Below are 18,154 nucleotides of genomic sequence, written 5' to 3' on the forward strand. Positions count from 1 at the left end.
CGTGTGTGTGTGTGTGTGTACATGAAAATTTACAACGCCAGCTTCAGACTTTTTTAAAAAGTAGCTTTCTTTATCAGGCAACTTTTTCTGTCGCGGCTTTTTTTTTTAGTGCGAGGGTAAATGCCTCAGGGCATACAGGGGTATGTATGGGATGGGGGTGAATAAGGATGATTAAATGAATGAAAAAAAAAAGATTTGATGACCTAATGAAGTCCAAGAGGGATCGATAATGCGGTCCCTGTGTCGAAGCAGTGTAATCGCTCGGATTATGCGGCGAGAGTCCCGCAGCTGTGAGGTGCCGGAGCCTGGTCGGTTTCAGTGCAGGGCAAAGCCACAGCAGGTGGTGGATGTCGGCTTCAGCATTTCGCGACTTAAAATTGGTGACAACGTATTGCGCAGCAATTTTGAATTTTGTCAGCTGCGGCGTCCCGTATTTTGTGATCTCGGAAAGACTTCGCGTGCCGAGGTCGACAGTGCGTTATACAATAAATCGATTCCTTGAACGCGGGACGACGAGTGACCAAAAAATGAGTGAGCGGCCTCGAACTGTCGTCAATGAGACAAACGTGAAACGGGCTCGAGAACGCACCTGACGCAAAGCACAGCGAAGCATGAGCCAAACAGGGGAGGCCTGAAAATTGCTGAGACATCCGTTAGAGGAACAGGCCACAATGGGCTCTCGGGCATAAAGAGCTGCTGCAGGTGGAAACGTTTCGCGCGCTGACAGAGGAAGTGCCAGAGGTGCGGCTGCAAAGTTGGCGAAAGCTCGCGCGGCGCTTTGCTGCGGCACGCCACTGCCACATTTTCTCCGACGCGAAAAGGTTCGCAATAGAGCAGAGCGCGAACAAACAAAATGACAGGATGGCGGCGTGGAGGGTCCAGGAGGCAAACCAGCGAGGCATAGTTCCGGCCATACAAAGCAAGTGATGCTTTCAGTGTTGGATGGAAAGTCAGACCTTGTTTTAATTGTTCGCAAGGCGGATCCACTTGAAACGAATTTTCAAGATGACACTAGTTTCGAGATATGGATTCCCCAACTTTGCGGAGAAATGCATAGGCGTTCCAATTAATTTGTTACCATAACGTCGTTTGATGCACTGAAGCACACAAGTAACTGGAACGCCAATGCATTTCTCCGCAAAGTTCGGGCATTTATATCTCGAAACTGGTGCCGTCCTGAGAATTCATTGCAAGTTGATGCTTCTTGCGAAGCCCCCTGCTTGAATTTGTAAATTGCAATATGGGTCATAAGATAACTACCTAAAAGTTAATTAGTGAATTCTGGCTAATTAGTCATTTTGCATTTCAATTTTTTGTGCAAGTAGTGTCCGCCCCCACATCGAGTAAACCGCCTCATAAACTAGAATTAAGCTATCTGCCACAGGCAACCGTCAAAACTTTTAGCGTTCGCTGACACACACACACACACACACACACACACACACACACACACACACGCACACGCACACGCACACGCACACGCACACACACACGCACACAAACACACACGTATATATATATATATATATATATATATATATATATATATATATATATATATATATATCTATATATATATATACAAGCTACATCTTTGAATTCATGTACATTTGTTAGCTCATTGCACCATGTGTTTGGCGCTCTTTCGCCAGAACTGACCCTTGCGCCATGAAAACCATCAATCAATCGACCCTACCACATATATGTGTCCTTGAGGTAATAAGAGCAATAAATAAGAACACAACTTCATGCGGCCGGAAGGAAGATGGACACAGCGCTATGTACGCCTTAACTGTCGTATTATTTTTTTCGCGCTTCTAAAGAATTCAGTAGAAACTCGCCCAGCACACAATCATTTCCATATGTGTATTGTTTTGTACTCTGAAGTTCATTTATTAGGAGTCCCCTAGCTTCAAGTATTGTTAACAAGAGGCGATCATTTCGTGAAGAGACAATTTCTTGCGCATATCTCAACAACAAATGATTTGCGAACGCCACAGGACGCTGGCGGTCTTTGTGCGTGGATGAATGACCTAACCTTGCTTTTTTTCTATGCCACGTAAAACGCAGAAACAAAACCAGAATGAAAGAATACAAGCACGGCGCACAACAACACCGCCGAGTCCCGCGAAGGTGCGCAGGTCTTGAGTGGGCCACAGTTCTAGCGCCAAAGTCTGTACACGGTGAGAATGCCGACTATCACTGCAACGGCGTTCCTAGCCGATGGAGAGCAAAGGCTGACCGACGAGGCGGTGCTCCTGGTCGAGAAGTCCTGCTGGCAGAAGACGAAGAGGAAGTCGATGGCCGTCGTGTTGTAGGCGGCGGTGGCCTCGGGTCGGCAGGCGGACGAGCTCAGCGCTCGCACCAGGCAGCGCGTGTGGCGCACCAGGTCACTGCAGTCCCGCTGCGTGGCCAGGAAGCGGAAGATGCGCTTCCACGCCGTCGCCAGGTCGAAGTTGGCCGTCCGGCAGTCGCCCGCCCCGTCGGATACGGAGCCGATGCAGTGGCCGTCGTAGAAGAGGTCTGCGCAGACAGTGTGTCACGCGTTCACTGCTGTGAACCAAGCTTGCGGAGAAAACACTCGCCTCTTTGTTCAAAGTGCAAAGCACTTCTAGCGTTCTATCCGTCGGAGCTCATCATGGTACGCTGCAAAGCTTTCAAGTAAAGCTTGCGCTCGATACCGCAGCAATAAATGGTCCTACTGAAATTCGCTTGGTCAGGGTTTGTGGTATAATAAAAACTAACTGCGCTTTCTGCCCAAATCTTATGGTGTTGCAAGACTTATGCACGTTTGAACACATCAGCACAGACGCTTATTAGCTGTACTCAATAGACACTGTCATCTGAACAGCTAGACATATAGCTTTGTTTTTCATCTGTCTTATTTGCTTGTCTGTTTGCAAATTGCTGCGAATCACGTGCCAGTACACGCTGCGCTCACAAATTTATTCCGACACTGTATCAACTATGTGTACTATCACGAGTGTCACTGAAGAGGAACACGCGAGTGCGTGGCAGATATGGCGCCGTTAACGATGCACTGCGGCCAGACTAAAAGCAAGTTGAATGACCAGTGCACTTTTCTCATCTTTTGGCACCTTCCTTGCGCCAATGTTCTTTTCGAACATTTTATTCGGCGGAATTTTATTCTAACGGCGTCGGTGTCCTAAAACCTATATATCGCTGGAGTATACACCACTCCCGAGTCAAAGACAACTGATGCTGCTACCTTGTGCTTGTAACGTGCCGCGAATGTCGTGATGTAAGACTTTGAAGAGAAGGTTTGATTTCTCTCCTAGGATGCAACCCAAAGCATGAACCAACAATACAAAACACTGCACTTCATCATTGCGATCAAGGCCTGCCTGCACTGGTTGCGGGCAGCTGCAGGCAAAGAACAGCACCGTCGCTCTGGTCGCTTAATTTCAATTTTGGCCGCAGCGTCAAATGATACAGCGCACATGAAGACGCAGGCGTCATCGTTGGTGCGGAGCAAAGATACACCTTATGTCGCGCGCTCGCGTGTTCTCTTTTACATAGCTGACAGTTTACGTTTTACTAAAATAAATAAATAAATAAAAAAATTGCAAGAATACACGAATGTAGGAGTAGACCTTGTAGGATTTGCTGATTAATGTTCCTGTAGGCGTTGTATACTGACTTCAGGGTTAATCTGAAATCCAAGAAGGAATGAGGACGAACAAGTCAAGGAACACCCAGTGAAACCACGCGCCCATATAAGGTGCAACCGCGCGAGACGCGTGCACGCTCACTCTGTAGCACGGTTCGGTCGGTGGCGCAGAGCAGCTGGAAAGAGGAGACCATGGCCTTGATGAGCCGCTCGAAGTATTCGCGCCGCACCCCGGCCAAGTCGGCGCAGTTGAGGTAGTGGAAGGCGTAGCACTCCAGCAGCTCTCCGAAGCCGCTGCAAGCAAGAGGCGCGCGAGATATATGCGATCAGGTTGAGGGGCGAGAAATATGTGTGGCACGGTACGCGAGGACTCTGAAATCATTCTGTATTACTCACTGGCCTATATGGGATTTCACGTCTCAAAAGGTAACAAGAGAGACGCTATATGTAGTGCACACGGGAGGTGTGGGGTATTCAAAGGGCTACTCGGGGCTCTTTGAGAACGCGCACCCCTATGCGCGTTCTTGCATTCTGTCATAAAAGAAATGCGGCCACTATGGGCAAGAGTCGAACGTCTGAGCTCGCTCTGAGCAGCAGAACGCTACAGGCACTGATCCATCTCGGCGGGTCCGTGCTGTATTATTGCCAGTGGCCCAGTGCTTTATGCCACTATGCGTGCGTGTGTAAGCCAAGCACGCGCTTCATGCACATAGTTGCTATAGTGGTTTCAGCAGAATGGCTTCTTAAAGAAGTACTAACGGAAAATGTTCTCTTGTTTTTATAGCTTTATTGGATGACCATCGACCGAGTAGTTAAGCTATGGAGCATCAATTCAAATTCAGCCACAAGAACTGCCATTCGCACACCCATACTAAATAAACTCAGCTTTCGGCAGCACGACCATAGTTTGTGTATGCGCGTTATTGGTGTCTGGTATCACAAGACCGCCGCAACAAATTTCGATTACGTGGCGATTATTATTACTGCGTTCGTGTTCGTTTCCTTCCTTGTCCGTTCATGGCGCAGTTCACCCAAAAGTCAATGTGCACCAACAAGCCCAGCTAAAAACCTTTCATGTGCAGCGGTAGCAAGGAATACAGTGCAAACATTAGGCTTATGATAAATTGAATATTCTGCTAAATTACATTTTACTTCTGGGTGACACGTATCGTTACAGAGTACCGCTTTGGTAAAGGCACTACCGTGTTTACGTGACGTTTGACGTGGGGCATGTCGGTAGCAACTTGGAAATATATTTTTCTTTCTTGAAATACTTGCAGCCAATAAATAACATGTGGATGTAATTCGAACCGGTCATTCAATCATTTTTATGGAGAAACGTAGCATGACCAACTTTACAATATTAAAATATTTAGTTACCCTGAAATTATGATGGCTCATCATAAAATAGACAAATAGTCAGTCTACCACCTTGATTTGCTTTCAGTGGAGTGTCAAGCACCTTGGCATAAAATTATCTATGTTTCCCACATGCATCGACAGTCGATCATAATTCGTGGCTGAAGGGGATATGCCGTGGCCTGGCAATGTTAAGAAGCTATATTTTGTAACAAATGAGACGTTGTTAAAGACGACAGCTATGTCGAACATTGCAAGGAACATCTTTATCCTTAATAATCAACACTCTCAGCCTGTACCAAGCGGTCACAGGCACGCATGAAGCGAGTGTGCGCAACCGCCAGCAAATGAGGCGGTCATTGCTGCTGTAATGCCTTGCCACAGCGCGCGCGTCGTCTTAAGCCCCAACCACTGGCACGCGCTGGAAAGCTTCGGCGCGCGCCGAAGGGTCAAATGCGTCAAAGCGTCGGTCGGGAACTCGCTGAAGCGGAACGTCGCGCAGCGATTACGTCTACTGCCGATGCTAGAAGTTTGCCGGCGCGCGGCGAAGCTGCGCCGGCGTGCACCAATGGGAGGCTGCGACGCCTCGCAGGCGTCAACCAATCGGAGGCTGCGGAGCCTCTGGCTGCTAGGACTGTAATGGCCGACCGTGCGGAGACGCCGGCACCAACGATCGTCCGAGTGTTTTGGACGCACGACGCGCGCAACAGTGTTCCTGAAAGACAGTGTTGTAAAAGTAGGCCGACAACGACACGATCAACCGACCGACGACCGTAGGTTGTGGCAGTGCGACGTGGATCCGAAGCGACTGCGAACGACGCCGACTAATCCAACCTGCCCACTGGGTTCCGCCGGGCTCGGTACGATCGTCTGCTAAAACAGCCAACCGAATCACGATTGCCGCAACGTCTGTGCTTGTTGTATGTGCATTTTGTTGTGCTCAAAACGAATGGAAACACGTTTACGAGCTCCGAAGTCTGGATAATCAACACTCGCCTATCGCCGATGTTGTTTACGTTACGCGTAGGCCTAGCGCGTCCATCGAGTTCGTAACTGGCGAGTGAACGAACTCACCTGAGAAATCTGTCGAAGGAAATGAATTTTCAGGTCCGTTTGGTGCTGCAGTGATTTAAAATATGGCACTCTTGACTTCGTGTGACCTGTGATGTGGTGAATGAACCGTGTGGCAGTTGGGTTGGTCAACCGCGGCGTGTTTCGTGTGGTGTCGGTTGACTCAAGTTTAACGGGCAAGCTCTGCGCTGTTTCCAGTGGTAAAGATAACTCCCGAAAGCGAACTACACTAGTAGCCGAACTATTGGAAGTACTTACATAATCAGCCGTGCCGCCTGTTTCAGATGACATTGCGCTCTTTTATTCGGCATGTGAATCCAGTTCAGTACAAGTTCACTGTACTCCTTCACTCACTTCTTTCAAGTGCGACCGTCTTTTGGGCTAGTTGGGGATAAATCGCTCGTGTAGCAATCAAGAACACTGACGCACTGAAGCATACGTGGCAACGCAGTCATATTTGAGTCAGTGTGTCGTTATAGTTGAGCACTGCAAAAAGAAATTATCTGTTTGCAACGTGTGCCCTGTGTGCAGTGTATAGCAGGACCTGCATCATGCAAGACCTATGCATGTAGCAGCGTATACCATGATTGCTTCGATGCCCGCTTCAGAAGCAGCAAGTACTGAGTCAATGAAACTGTAATTGAATTTTTATCTCACTTTTTGCTTATGGAAAGTGTAGATGGTGTGAGTGCATTGTGGGGAAGGTGAAAAGGTGTCATCATTGTTTTGTGCAGTCAGTATGCTTAAACTGCTGGAATCCCTTCAGCCTCTACTAAAATGTTTCTTGCTGCGATACTATAAATTGTAGTCAGGACAAAGATGTACTCAAAACCAAGTTACTAATGCATCTGCCCAGAATGTGTTTGATTAACAAGTTAACGCTTCCACAACAACAATATGCCGATGAACAGCATATGTGCTTACAATAAATACATTCCGTAAAGGTGAACGACTGGGCCTACAATATCAAGCTTTGTAGTAGCACCGTAAAAAGTGCTGCCATGTGTATCAGCCACAACGAAACTGCTGCACGTCCAACCTTCTTCCTTGGAGGCATTTCTATAAAGACTGTTCGGGCCCTTCTCATTCTAGGTGTAGCATTTAGCTGTTCTCTCAAATTTTCCACATATGTCACCAGCACTGTATGTAAGCACCGGCCCTTTCTTGGGTTTGTGTCCCGTGTGTCCCTTCCCTGATGACCTAAGGTTTTCCGAGCACTCTACACTTCTATCATTCTGTCACGACTTGAGTACTGCTCATCAGTATAGTTCCCGTACCAAACTCGCGAGGCTACAAAACTTCAGCTTGTTTTGTGCCGGACAATACGCACCCTTTACTCCCGTCTTTTCGGTTGTCACAAGCTCATGCCAGCCTTCGAGGATTGCCTCAAACCCCTCAAGTAGCACACCCTGCAATACCAACGCAACATTGCACTAGTCTATACTGCAGGGTGTTTGACGTCTCTCTAAACAGCACTAATCTTTTTTCACTTCGTCTGAACAAGTGGTCAGCACAGCCTGAGCCCTCATCACGCCTGTATGGCCCGACACCACAACTCATGATTATATCTGGCATGCAGAGCTTTCTCTCCACCCCCCTGGCGATTTGGATTCTCCTTCCTTGGAACCAGACTTCATTGGCACTCCTGTGTGTTGTGCACCTGTCGAGTGTGTGCGTGTGTGCTGTGCTGTGTTATTGAGCAAGTGTGTGTGCACGTGGAGGGGAAGGAAGTGTCTTCTGCATCCTGCAAATTCCTGCTTTAGATGGCTGGTTATCAGATTCTCTAACATACAGGCATCAGCCTTCTTTGTAGTCTAGTGTGCCAAGTTACCACTAAGATTATTATTATTATTATTATTATTATTAGAATCATTACTTTGACCACATTGATTGTGTTGAAGCCAGCGTGACACATAATTCAAAATATTTCTGGAGCTTTGTGGGCTATCTCGTCTAAAAGGAGTGCCAAAGATGTACGTCTTCTTCATGAAAATAGTGGTGTTGTCTCGAACACTGCTGATGCCTTTGCAGAACATTTCTGTTTGCTATATGGCGTGAAATATGCTTCAAGTAACCTTCCTTCTCAGTCTGGCGCAGTGTATGCTAACATTCAATGAAAACCTCGTTTCCAAGTATATGAAGTGCCTTAAACTTTGCCTTAAACTTTCCCTTTCTTGTGGTGTTGATGGTATTTCCTCCACAGAGCTTAACCCTTTGAGACGCTGTCTACACAATTGGGCACAGCAGGAGCGTGCATCAATAGCAAAAGCACTGATGAAAGTAATGGTATTTAAAATGTGTTTCATACATCTTGAAACACTTATTATTGGAACTGTGCTGCAATTTTGAATAATGTGCAGAATGTTTTAACAAAATGAGTGAGAAGGTGGACGGCTGGGTGTTGTTACTCTGTGTCAGTATGTTGTATGTAGCGGGTTCACTTCTTTCATTGTTTTTTACAATGTCGTGCACCAGGCATAATTGTCAAGTGGCTGGATAAGTGCTTTTCAAGCTTTTCAAAACACGAAATAGTACATGTTTTCATATTTTGTGTTCCTGTAGTGAGTTTTCGCATGGAGTCGAAATTTTGTAAACTTGACAAAACTCGCTAAACTATTGAAAATTCTTAATATTTGCTGCGGCTGTACACTTTCTACGATTCTGAGGATGCAAGAGATGTGGTGAAAGCAACTTTTCAATCAACGGGATAAAGTGGTGTCTGAAAGGGTTAAGATGTATGGAAGCATACTTGTTCCTCGTTCTCACAAGCATCTTCAATAGTTCCCTAAAGTCTAGTACCTTTTCTAGCACTCGGAAGGTAGCATGAACATTGCCCATGCACAAATCAGGTGCTAGATGTGCAGTTACTTACTGCCGACCTATATCTATCCTCTTCAGTGCGTCAGGTGTTTGAATAGATATGGGATTCCTCGCTTTCTGTTAGTGCTAAGAGCATTTTAATAAATGAACAGCATGACTTTGTGTGCCGACATTTCAGACTTTCAGACTGTCAACAGTGTTCACTACTGCATCGACTTCCAAAAAGACATTTTTTCACTCTCAAACTGGTGCAGAAACAATAAGTACTCTTAAATGCTTCCAACACTATGGCATTAAGTTATATGCACAAAACGCACCATGTGAAATTTTGATACACCCTACGTGATGCTCCACTCCTTAGGGTCGATGAAATGAAAGATCTTGGTGTGTACTTCGACAAAATGCTAAGCTTCTCTTCACATAGATAATTACACAAGATGTCCTTCACGCTCTTGGAATTGCATGCCGTATATTGCATGATTTCCACTCACCTGTTGTGTTTCTGAAATTCTGCTGTGTGCCTCCAACTACTAGAGTATGCCTCTGTAGGAGGGGGGTGCAATGAGCAAATCTAATTCTGACCTCATTGAACGCATCCAGAATAAATTGATGTCTATCTTCAAGCACCACTTTTGCCATTCTGGCGACCACAGTTGAGCCTTTGTTCCTGCACCTTTTGTTCCTGTATAAGGTGGTCCATGACATTACACATTCCTTAAAGCTTCTTGATCATATGCATTTGTTTGTGCCGCAACAGTATACCAGGTATCATTCCACATTCGTTGCCTGGGCTTGTTACAAGATTGTGCTAATAAGACTCGACTCCAAAACATACTTCAGAGTTCATTTCCTGTGTTTTGTGTATCTGTAAATAATCACGTAGGATTAACTCCCTTTTACTTTTTTGCGTTTCCTTTTTTCCCTATTTGTTTCTCTATCTTCCATTTTTTTGTCTACTGCATTCATGTTTTCTCTACATTTTGTCTCACATAGTTAGTGCTCGTTAAGTGCACCAGTACAAAGGCTCTCTAGCTGTTCTTGGGCACTACAATAAAAATTTGAATGATTGACTATTATTGTAGTATAAAATTGTGCTTTTTAAGTATGTACTAGTATACTATTTTAGTGTAGTAACTTTCGTGCAATTAAAAAAAGGGCATGAATTAAGAAGAGAGAGAGAAAATGATAAATGAAAGGTAGGGAGGTTAACCAGGACTGAGCCCGGTTGGCTACCCTACACTGGGGAAAGGGAAAGGGGGACGGAAAGATTAAAAGAAGAGAAAGTCCACTGGGGATATCAGTCGGTCACTCAGTCTGGATCACAGACGCTGACTCAATCCGGTATCTTTCAAATATCGCAGCAGCGCTTTTGTGGCCTTTTGTAGCTGCGATATGCGAGGCCATGGTCCCAAGATCTTGTTCAAGGTGAACGGCTTTCCATCTAGCTGATTGAGAGCTCTGCAGAGGTCTTGCCTTTCATCTTCAAAAGATGGGCAGTAGCACATTAGGTGTTCTATGGTTTCCTCGACACCGCAGGCATTGCACTCGGCGCTATCAGCCATTCTAATCAAAAATGCATATGCACTGGTGAATGCGACGCCCAAACGTAAGCGGCACAGCACTGTTTCCTCATTTCGCAGAAGACCTGGTAACAGCCGCAGTTGCATAGAGGGATCGAGGGAATGCAATCGATGTAGAGTGAATCCAGGTGTGTGCCACTTTTCCAATGTCAAAAGAGTGTGCTAGCTTGCCTAAGTGTTGGGCTGTGAGTCTGCGATAAAGGTACAGAAATAAGGGTTGCGCCTTCGTGGGCTTTCGTAGCAGCTTCGTCAGCGAGGTCGTTGCCGGAGATACCGCAATGACCAGGCAGCCACTGAAACGCGACGTCGTGTCCTTTCATGATCATGTGATGGTGCATTTCTCGTATCTCCGACACGAGTTGTTCACATGACCCGCGACGGAGAGATGACAGAAGACATTATAAGGCCGCCTTTGAATCGCAGAATATTGCCCACCGATTAGCCGGTTGGTTATTAATATAATCAATGGCACCTCGGAGGGCAACAAGCTCCAAACCGGTCGATGTTGTCAAGTGAGAAATCTTGTATTGGATGCTTAGTGATCGTGATGGTATAACCACTGCGCTGGTGGAGCTGGTCTGAGTGGAAGAACCATCCGTATATATGTGGACTCGATCAAAGTAGAAAGTGTGCAAACAATCCAGAGCTGCTTGCTTCAAGGCCAAGGTAGGCAGGACGGTCTTCTTTCTTATCCCTGGAACCGTAAGACGCACTTGAGGTTGCTTTAAACACCACAGAGCTGAGGTTGAACGTGCTGAGGGTGTGAAGCCCGATGGTAAGGAGGCACGATGGATGCTGACCTTGTTGGAGAAGGACGCCTGTGGTCGTCGTTCTGGCATGAATTAAGAAAGTGCAATAATATGCTTTGTGCCTGATCATATGCATTGTGCTATTTATTTCTTCTGAGTTTTAATAATGGCTGGCTACTGTATGCAGTGTTGTGCAGTAAAATAATATGCCACAGCAATTATTGCGGGCCTCGCAGAACAAATTGAATATATCTTTCTCAGTCAAAACATCATAGCAGGCTGAAAACAATAAACTGCAATTTTTCTTTTTGTGTTGACGAAGTGTATAAATTGTGAAAATAACCTGTTTATATATTTCTTATATTATGCAAATGAGCTGCTCCCATACATTCGAATAAGTGCTTCAATAGTACGACTTGGCAAAGGGCAACGAAAGACTCCTATTAAAACCCTCTAATTCTCAAGCTTGTATTATCTGACGGTATGTCATTTGATTAATGTAAAGAAAGGCAAACTTGATATGTGGAAACCAGTTACAATAGAACATGGCCCTTACACTGTGAAAATGTTTTGTAGCAATACACTCAATGTGAAGGCCTCCGGATGGGGTGTTGATGCGTCAAAACAACCTAGAATAATAGAGGTGCTCCATGGACTAGATTTGGCAGAATCAAGAATTGGGGGGAGACAAGATACGAATTGCATACATTTTAGCTATTCTAGTTTTTTTTTTTTTTTTGAATGCTACAGGGGTTTCAATTCTGTTTTGCTGATTTTCTCAGAACCCACTTGTTCACGTTTCTCTCATGCACCAACAAGCACAATTATATTGACACGGATGCTTTATCTGTATCCGGTTACCGTATTTCACCGGCTAAAAAATGTTAAACGTTATCGCTCGGTGCAGGATGCTCCTGAACGTATCGGAAGTTTCGCGAATGTTATCGATGGTTCTGTCTGTTGTCGACGAACCTTGCTAATCTGATTGCATACGCGACACGAATTGTGTTGTAGTTTCTGGAAGGCACGCGGACACCAGCGAATAGGCTGTAACTTTCGACGACTGCCGTATGCAAACCGACGCGCTTGACCCGCAGATGAGATTTTCTACGATTGCCGACATTGCTCGCCGCTATCGTTGCGATTGAGCCGGCACTATTCATTTACCGTCACTACTACGTGGCAATATTTCCAACACAGATTTTTTTCAGTTACACATTGCACGCCTAATTCTTACATAGTTGGCTGTGCAATAAGCTACCAAAAAAATGAAATGGTGCAACAGTTTTTGATATATGGCATCGTCGTGCAGGTGTTTGCAAAGCGATCTTGCAGACAGACGACGCGCGAGCGCTGATGTCGATATTTTATACACTATTGTTACTTCAAAAATAAAAACAAACTGTTGCGGCAGGTGTATATTCATTATTCAAACGTGTTTTTAATATCTAAAAGCACATACAGATCAATAACTTATTGTTTCGAGCTTAGTTTACAGCAAGCTGTTTTAGGCCGGACTTTGACGGATGAAGACGGAGTAGTCCAGCAACAGTGCGCCGCAGCCGAGGAGCGAGCTTCGGCGTGCGTCGGAGCTTTTCTCCAGTGGTTGCGCGCCCTTTACCTCCAGCCGAAGCGAAGCGACGCATTCGCTTGCCAGCGCGCGCCGAAGCTTTCGGCGCGTGCCAGTGGTTGGGGCATTACGAGGAAGGCGTGCGTCGCAAAGACGCGTCAGAAGAAAGAATCGCTTCGGCCGGCGGGAGGAGTGACACGCAGGAGCTGCTTCTCGTCTGTCGGCGCTGGAGACATCGCGCGGCTTTCGTGTTCGTTCGCTCTCTCTTTTTCTGTTTTCTTTTCTACGCGCCTCGGTGGCCTCGCCAGCTCCAGATTTTCTGACGCAGCGTGCATATCTGCGCATGTGCGGACGTCGTGTCAGTCACGCTGACCCCTAAGTATCTTATCCTGGAAGAGCGGTACTATAGGGTTTTATATCTTTCTATTCATCTTTGTTTTTTCTCCCTTTTAGTAACTCGAAACCCGAAGTGCTTCGAATGTCACGTGTGTGAGCCCTTTGACACGGAAGAAAGAAAGGCGTGCTTTTGCGGTAGAGAAAAATAAAGCAACAGTTGGGGTAGAAGAGAGATATTTGTCGCCTCTGACCGTGATTTCGTGACTCGCCAGTTCTGTTTAAGCGGTAACATTTGAAGTGGTAATTTAAGTGCCTTCTGTTTAAGAGGTAAGATAAACCCAAACGTAATATGGCCACGTTTTAAAACTCGGGAGCTGCTCTTCTGAACGCCGCTAATATCTGTTGCCCAATTGATTAATGGGTTTTCATGGCGCAAGGGACAGTTCTGGCCAAAGAGCGCCAAATGATTGCCAGTGTAATCAGCGGCTATACCGCTGCACAACTTAAAGCAAGCATTCTACTTAGCGTTTCTCCCTAACAGAAGAAGAAGACGAGAGAGCAAGACGCACATGGTATATGTGCTACCATATGAGCTAACCAGGAGGCTATGCAGTGGGTACGCGCTATCGAAGAACGATATCCTGTCCTATCCTATCCTATCCTATCCTATCCTATCCTATCCTATCCTATCCTATCCTATCCCATGTGCTACAGCTTTCCGAGGCTGTGACGGCACAAGTATTACTCCGTGTGTCCTGTCATTACCGAGGAGTTCTTCGGGAAGTTATCAGCTCTTTGATAAGACCACTCACATTGGATTCGGAGCTCCACGATGACTTTATTCGACGAATTCCTACGACGTCACGCCACCATCTCGTTAACCCTAACGAAGAGAGTCGCCGCTGCCGGTGAGTAAAGCGAGCACGCTGCAGCGGGAGCCTAGGCCTATTGTCGAGACCTAACCAGTTGGCCTGCTCGAACAATAGAGGTGGTGGAACTGGAAGGAATAGACATCGCACCAAAGGATCGCAATGAAGAATCTGGATAGCTGACTAGTCACAAGAACAAGAAGAAGCAACAACAACAACAACAAGCAAGCAAGCCGACGCAAGACTTCATGAGAGGAATGCAACAATTAGAACAACATATCACCTATAGACCAAGAATACCAAAGATGCCCAAACTACCGGAGAATGACACAAATATCGTTATCCGCCTTAGGGACGGTTTCAACGCTACCAAGGTTGGAGAAGCCCAGATCAGAGATGCAATCCTCGCTTCAACTTCAATAGGACTCACAATAAATGACGCAGAAGAAGACACGTACAGAACAGACATAGCAGGCCATATTGTTGTCACCAGCACCCCAAGTATGCAAAACGCCGAAAAATATGCAAGCATTCACCCTTACAAATTGAAGGGAAGCAATACACAGCAACCGCATATGTCATTTTCCCGGACGTCGCCGTCAAAGGAGTCAGACACAACATACCAAGCTGCGGCACTGAAGCGGATATCACGAACAGCTTAGCGAACAAAACAAACCCCCACATAAGCCCGAACCAAGCATGCGCGAATGGGCAAGACGAACTCTGTGCTCATCTTATTTGACGGGAAGAAAGTAACCATTCCAAGTCTACTACAGATACGCCGAATGTAATTTCTGCAGACACAAGAAGAAAGGCGAATTCTGCACCGTGTGCGGGGCGGAGGGACATCGCGCTGATGTATGCCCCGATCCAACCCGCGACCGATGCAACACATGCTGCAAGGAGGAACACAACACAGCACACAACACAGCACACAACACAGCACACAACACAGCACAACACCCTAAAATAGATAATAGGGGAGAAAACGCATCCCTGCAGGCAATTATGCAAGAACTCGAAGCCCTACGCTCAGAAGTAACAGAATTGAAACGCGAAAATGCACAAATGAAGGAACAACTTTGAGCATGTCAACAAAAGGAAACAACAAAGAGCATTCGCTCAACAAGCATAATAACAACTGAGCGCAACAGCAAGCTTTGTAAGAAAAAGATGCAATGGAAGTCACTACAGTAATCTATGCATCATCAACAGTGGAAGGAGGACTGCATGAAATGATTTACATAAGGGTATAATCAGCCCTCATAAATGCAGCCCAATTACTTAAATCAGAACAAGAACAGCAACATTCCGAACTAGCGCAGAAAGTACTCAGGACGATGGGTAACTAGAAAAACGAATGATGGAAACTGAAGAGCCAGTGGATAAGGCTATAGTGCCCCAAAAATCAAAAAGACCCGCACTAAGTTCTGTCCGAACCCGGTGGCTAACAATAATAATAATGATGATGGCGGCGTCCCACAATAAGTCAGATAAGTACCTTGTCTGGCAATGAAATTGTCGGGGTTACAAAAGAAAACGTGGGATTCTGCAACAATGCTTGCAAAAAATTACATCTAGAGGTTCACCAGATGCCATTGCTCTTCAAGAGCCTATGATGGAAGCAAAACTAACGGGATATGCCGCTATTAACTCTCAGGAACGCAATGCAAATCAACAACCAGTGCTCACCACACTCGTTAGAAGAAATACCACAGTCATACGGCATGACCCTTTTCTAGATAGCTCACCACACCTATTTGAAGTTATTTCAACCTTGAGTAAACCCAAATCCAGTTTGTTTATCCTAAATATATATAGCAGCCCTAGGCAACAACACATGTTTCAAAATGTTTTGGCGGCAGCGGATCGACTCTCGCACAGAGAACCCTTGCTAGTGGTTTGTGATTTCAAGGCACCGGCGCTTGCGTGCGACTATCCACATGATAGACGGAAGGTACGCAAACTATGGGAGGACATCCAGCAACTTCGTTACTCGTTGCTTACAGAACCTAATCATCCTACATGCATGTGAAATAGCGTTTCAAGAGACACGACACCAGATCACCCGCTAGCCAAACTCAGTGACAGAGCTAGATGTTTAAACAAAGAAAAGAATCTCGGAAGCGATCATTTCATCATACAAACTCAGATAGAAGCTGGTCCATGGCAAAGACAAGAAGGAAGTCCTTTATCGGTCACAAACTAGGACGCATTTAGAACAATCCGAGCAAAATGGACACCCACAGAGGGATCGGAGCTCAACCTAGAAGAATGGACAAAAGAGGTATTGAACGATGCACAAAAAAACAACCACATATGTATCTAAAGAAGCTGGTCTACAGCAATCAGATAATAAACTTTTACATATGCAAGAAGCATTGGATAAGCCTCAGAAAAGATATAAAAGGCAAAAGCTCAACCGCAGACCTTCAAAAAGTATAGTGCTGCTAAACCAAGAGATAGAACAATATGAATCACAACTAACAAATCAACAATGGAATATTGTCTATAATGAAATGCAGAGACAGCCAAATGTGTCTAAAACCTGGAACATTCTAAGGCACCTCTTAAATGAAAGCACCACGAAGACAACACTGCAACAAAACTTACAGAAACTGTTACACAAATGCACAGGAACCAATGATCATATACTGGATTGCCTTAAAGAAAAATACGCAGCAGACCATAAACCTGCGACAAAATGACAATCCAAAGGAATGGATAACGATGACACTGATACTCCAATAACTATGGTGGAACTACAAGAGGCGGCACAAGTACATAACACCAATTCTGCTCCTGGAGAAGACCGTATAACAAATCGAATTCTTAGAAATGCAGACGAGGAAGCGCTTAAAACCCTACTGAAATACATGAACGAAATATGGGAATCTGGACAGCTACCACAAACCTGGAAGCATACTAAGGTTATATTTGTTCCAAAGCCGGGGAAACCACCAAACTTCGATAACCTTCGCCCAATTTCCTTGACATCATGTCTCGGAAAAACAATGGAACACTAAGGAACACTAAGGAGACCTACTACACACATTGAAAAGAATGAGCAACTGCCACATACTATGATAGGATTTAGGGCAAAGCTCTCAACGCAAGACATAATGCTGCAACTCTACAATCAAGTCATAGATCCGCATCAGGCTCCTGAGCTGGATGCGGGAACCATACTCGGGCTGGATCTCAAGAAAGCATTTGCTAACGTAAGCCATAACTCAATACTAGAAGAACTTTCTAACTTAAACATACTAATATACTGCGGATTTTTCGCCGGTAAAACTACTACGCTGAATATCGGAGGACTCGAGTCGAACACTGTGAACATGAGTGAGAACGGCATGCCCCAAGGACCGGTGCTATCACCCATATTATTCAGTTATTCAACATCGCACTCATTGGGCTCCCGAGAAGACTCGAGAACATCCAGCGCATACACCACAGCTTATATGCGGGTGATATAACGCTATGGATGACGGGTGGTAGCGACGGCGAAATTGAGGAGACCCTGGAGGAAGCAATACAGTCATGACATGCGTAGAGCCGACTGGACTTTCATGTTACCTGGAGAAATCTGAGCTCCAACTAACAAAGAATTGCCTTGGAAATCAAAGGTATACCCGTACCGGCCCCAGGTCTCATGCCTAAAGGTACTGGAATTATACATATAAAGTGACAAAAAAAAAAAACTACAGCAATCGAACGCTTAAAGATGCACACATGGCACAGCTTATGAGCCGGCCTATTTGGAGAATTGCTGCCAGACACACGGGCATGAAAGAGAGCAATATCATTCGATTGGTACAAGCATTTATCATCACCTTTATAGCATATAGTGTGCCATTCTTAAATTTAACGCATAGCGAGAAACACATAACATGATGATAAGGAAAGCATTAAAACAGGCATTACACCTTCCTCCAAACACAGCGAACGAAAAGCTATCAGGCCTAGGATCACACAATACACTGGAGGAAATTATAGAAGCACAGAGAACATGACACCATGAACGCCTAACGCACACGAAGACAGGATGGACAATGCTAAACAAGTTGACAATACAATACCAGACGCGAATTTAAGAAAAGAGAGATATTCCACCAGGCATAAGGAACACCTTCATAATCCCCCCCCCCCCCCCCCCAAAGAACATG

The 18,154-nt window shown here is 45.5% G+C and overlaps 1 protein-coding gene across 1 annotated transcript in view; it reads right to left on the bottom strand.

Annotated features, from left to right (window-relative positions):
• Positions 1–1,851: 1,851 nt before the first annotated feature.
• The window catches only part of LOC126521674 (uncharacterized), a 28,256-nt gene continuing 11,953 nt past the window's right edge, over positions 1,852–18,154 (bottom strand). Inside the window, exons 3-4 of the mRNA XM_050170401.3 lie at positions 3,774–3,925; positions 1,852–2,523 (exon numbers count right to left, since the gene is read on the bottom strand). Coding sequence (XP_050026358.1) covers positions 2,162–2,523; positions 3,774–3,925 — 514 coding nt within the window. The 3' untranslated portion in view covers positions 1,852–2,161. The remainder of the gene's footprint in view (positions 2,524–3,773; positions 3,926–18,154) is intronic.

This window comes from Dermacentor andersoni, chromosome 6 (genome assembly GCF_023375885.2).
Source record: "Dermacentor andersoni chromosome 6, qqDerAnde1_hic_scaffold, whole genome shotgun sequence".
Classification (NCBI taxonomy): Eukaryota; Metazoa; Arthropoda; class Arachnida; order Ixodida; family Ixodidae; genus Dermacentor; species Dermacentor andersoni.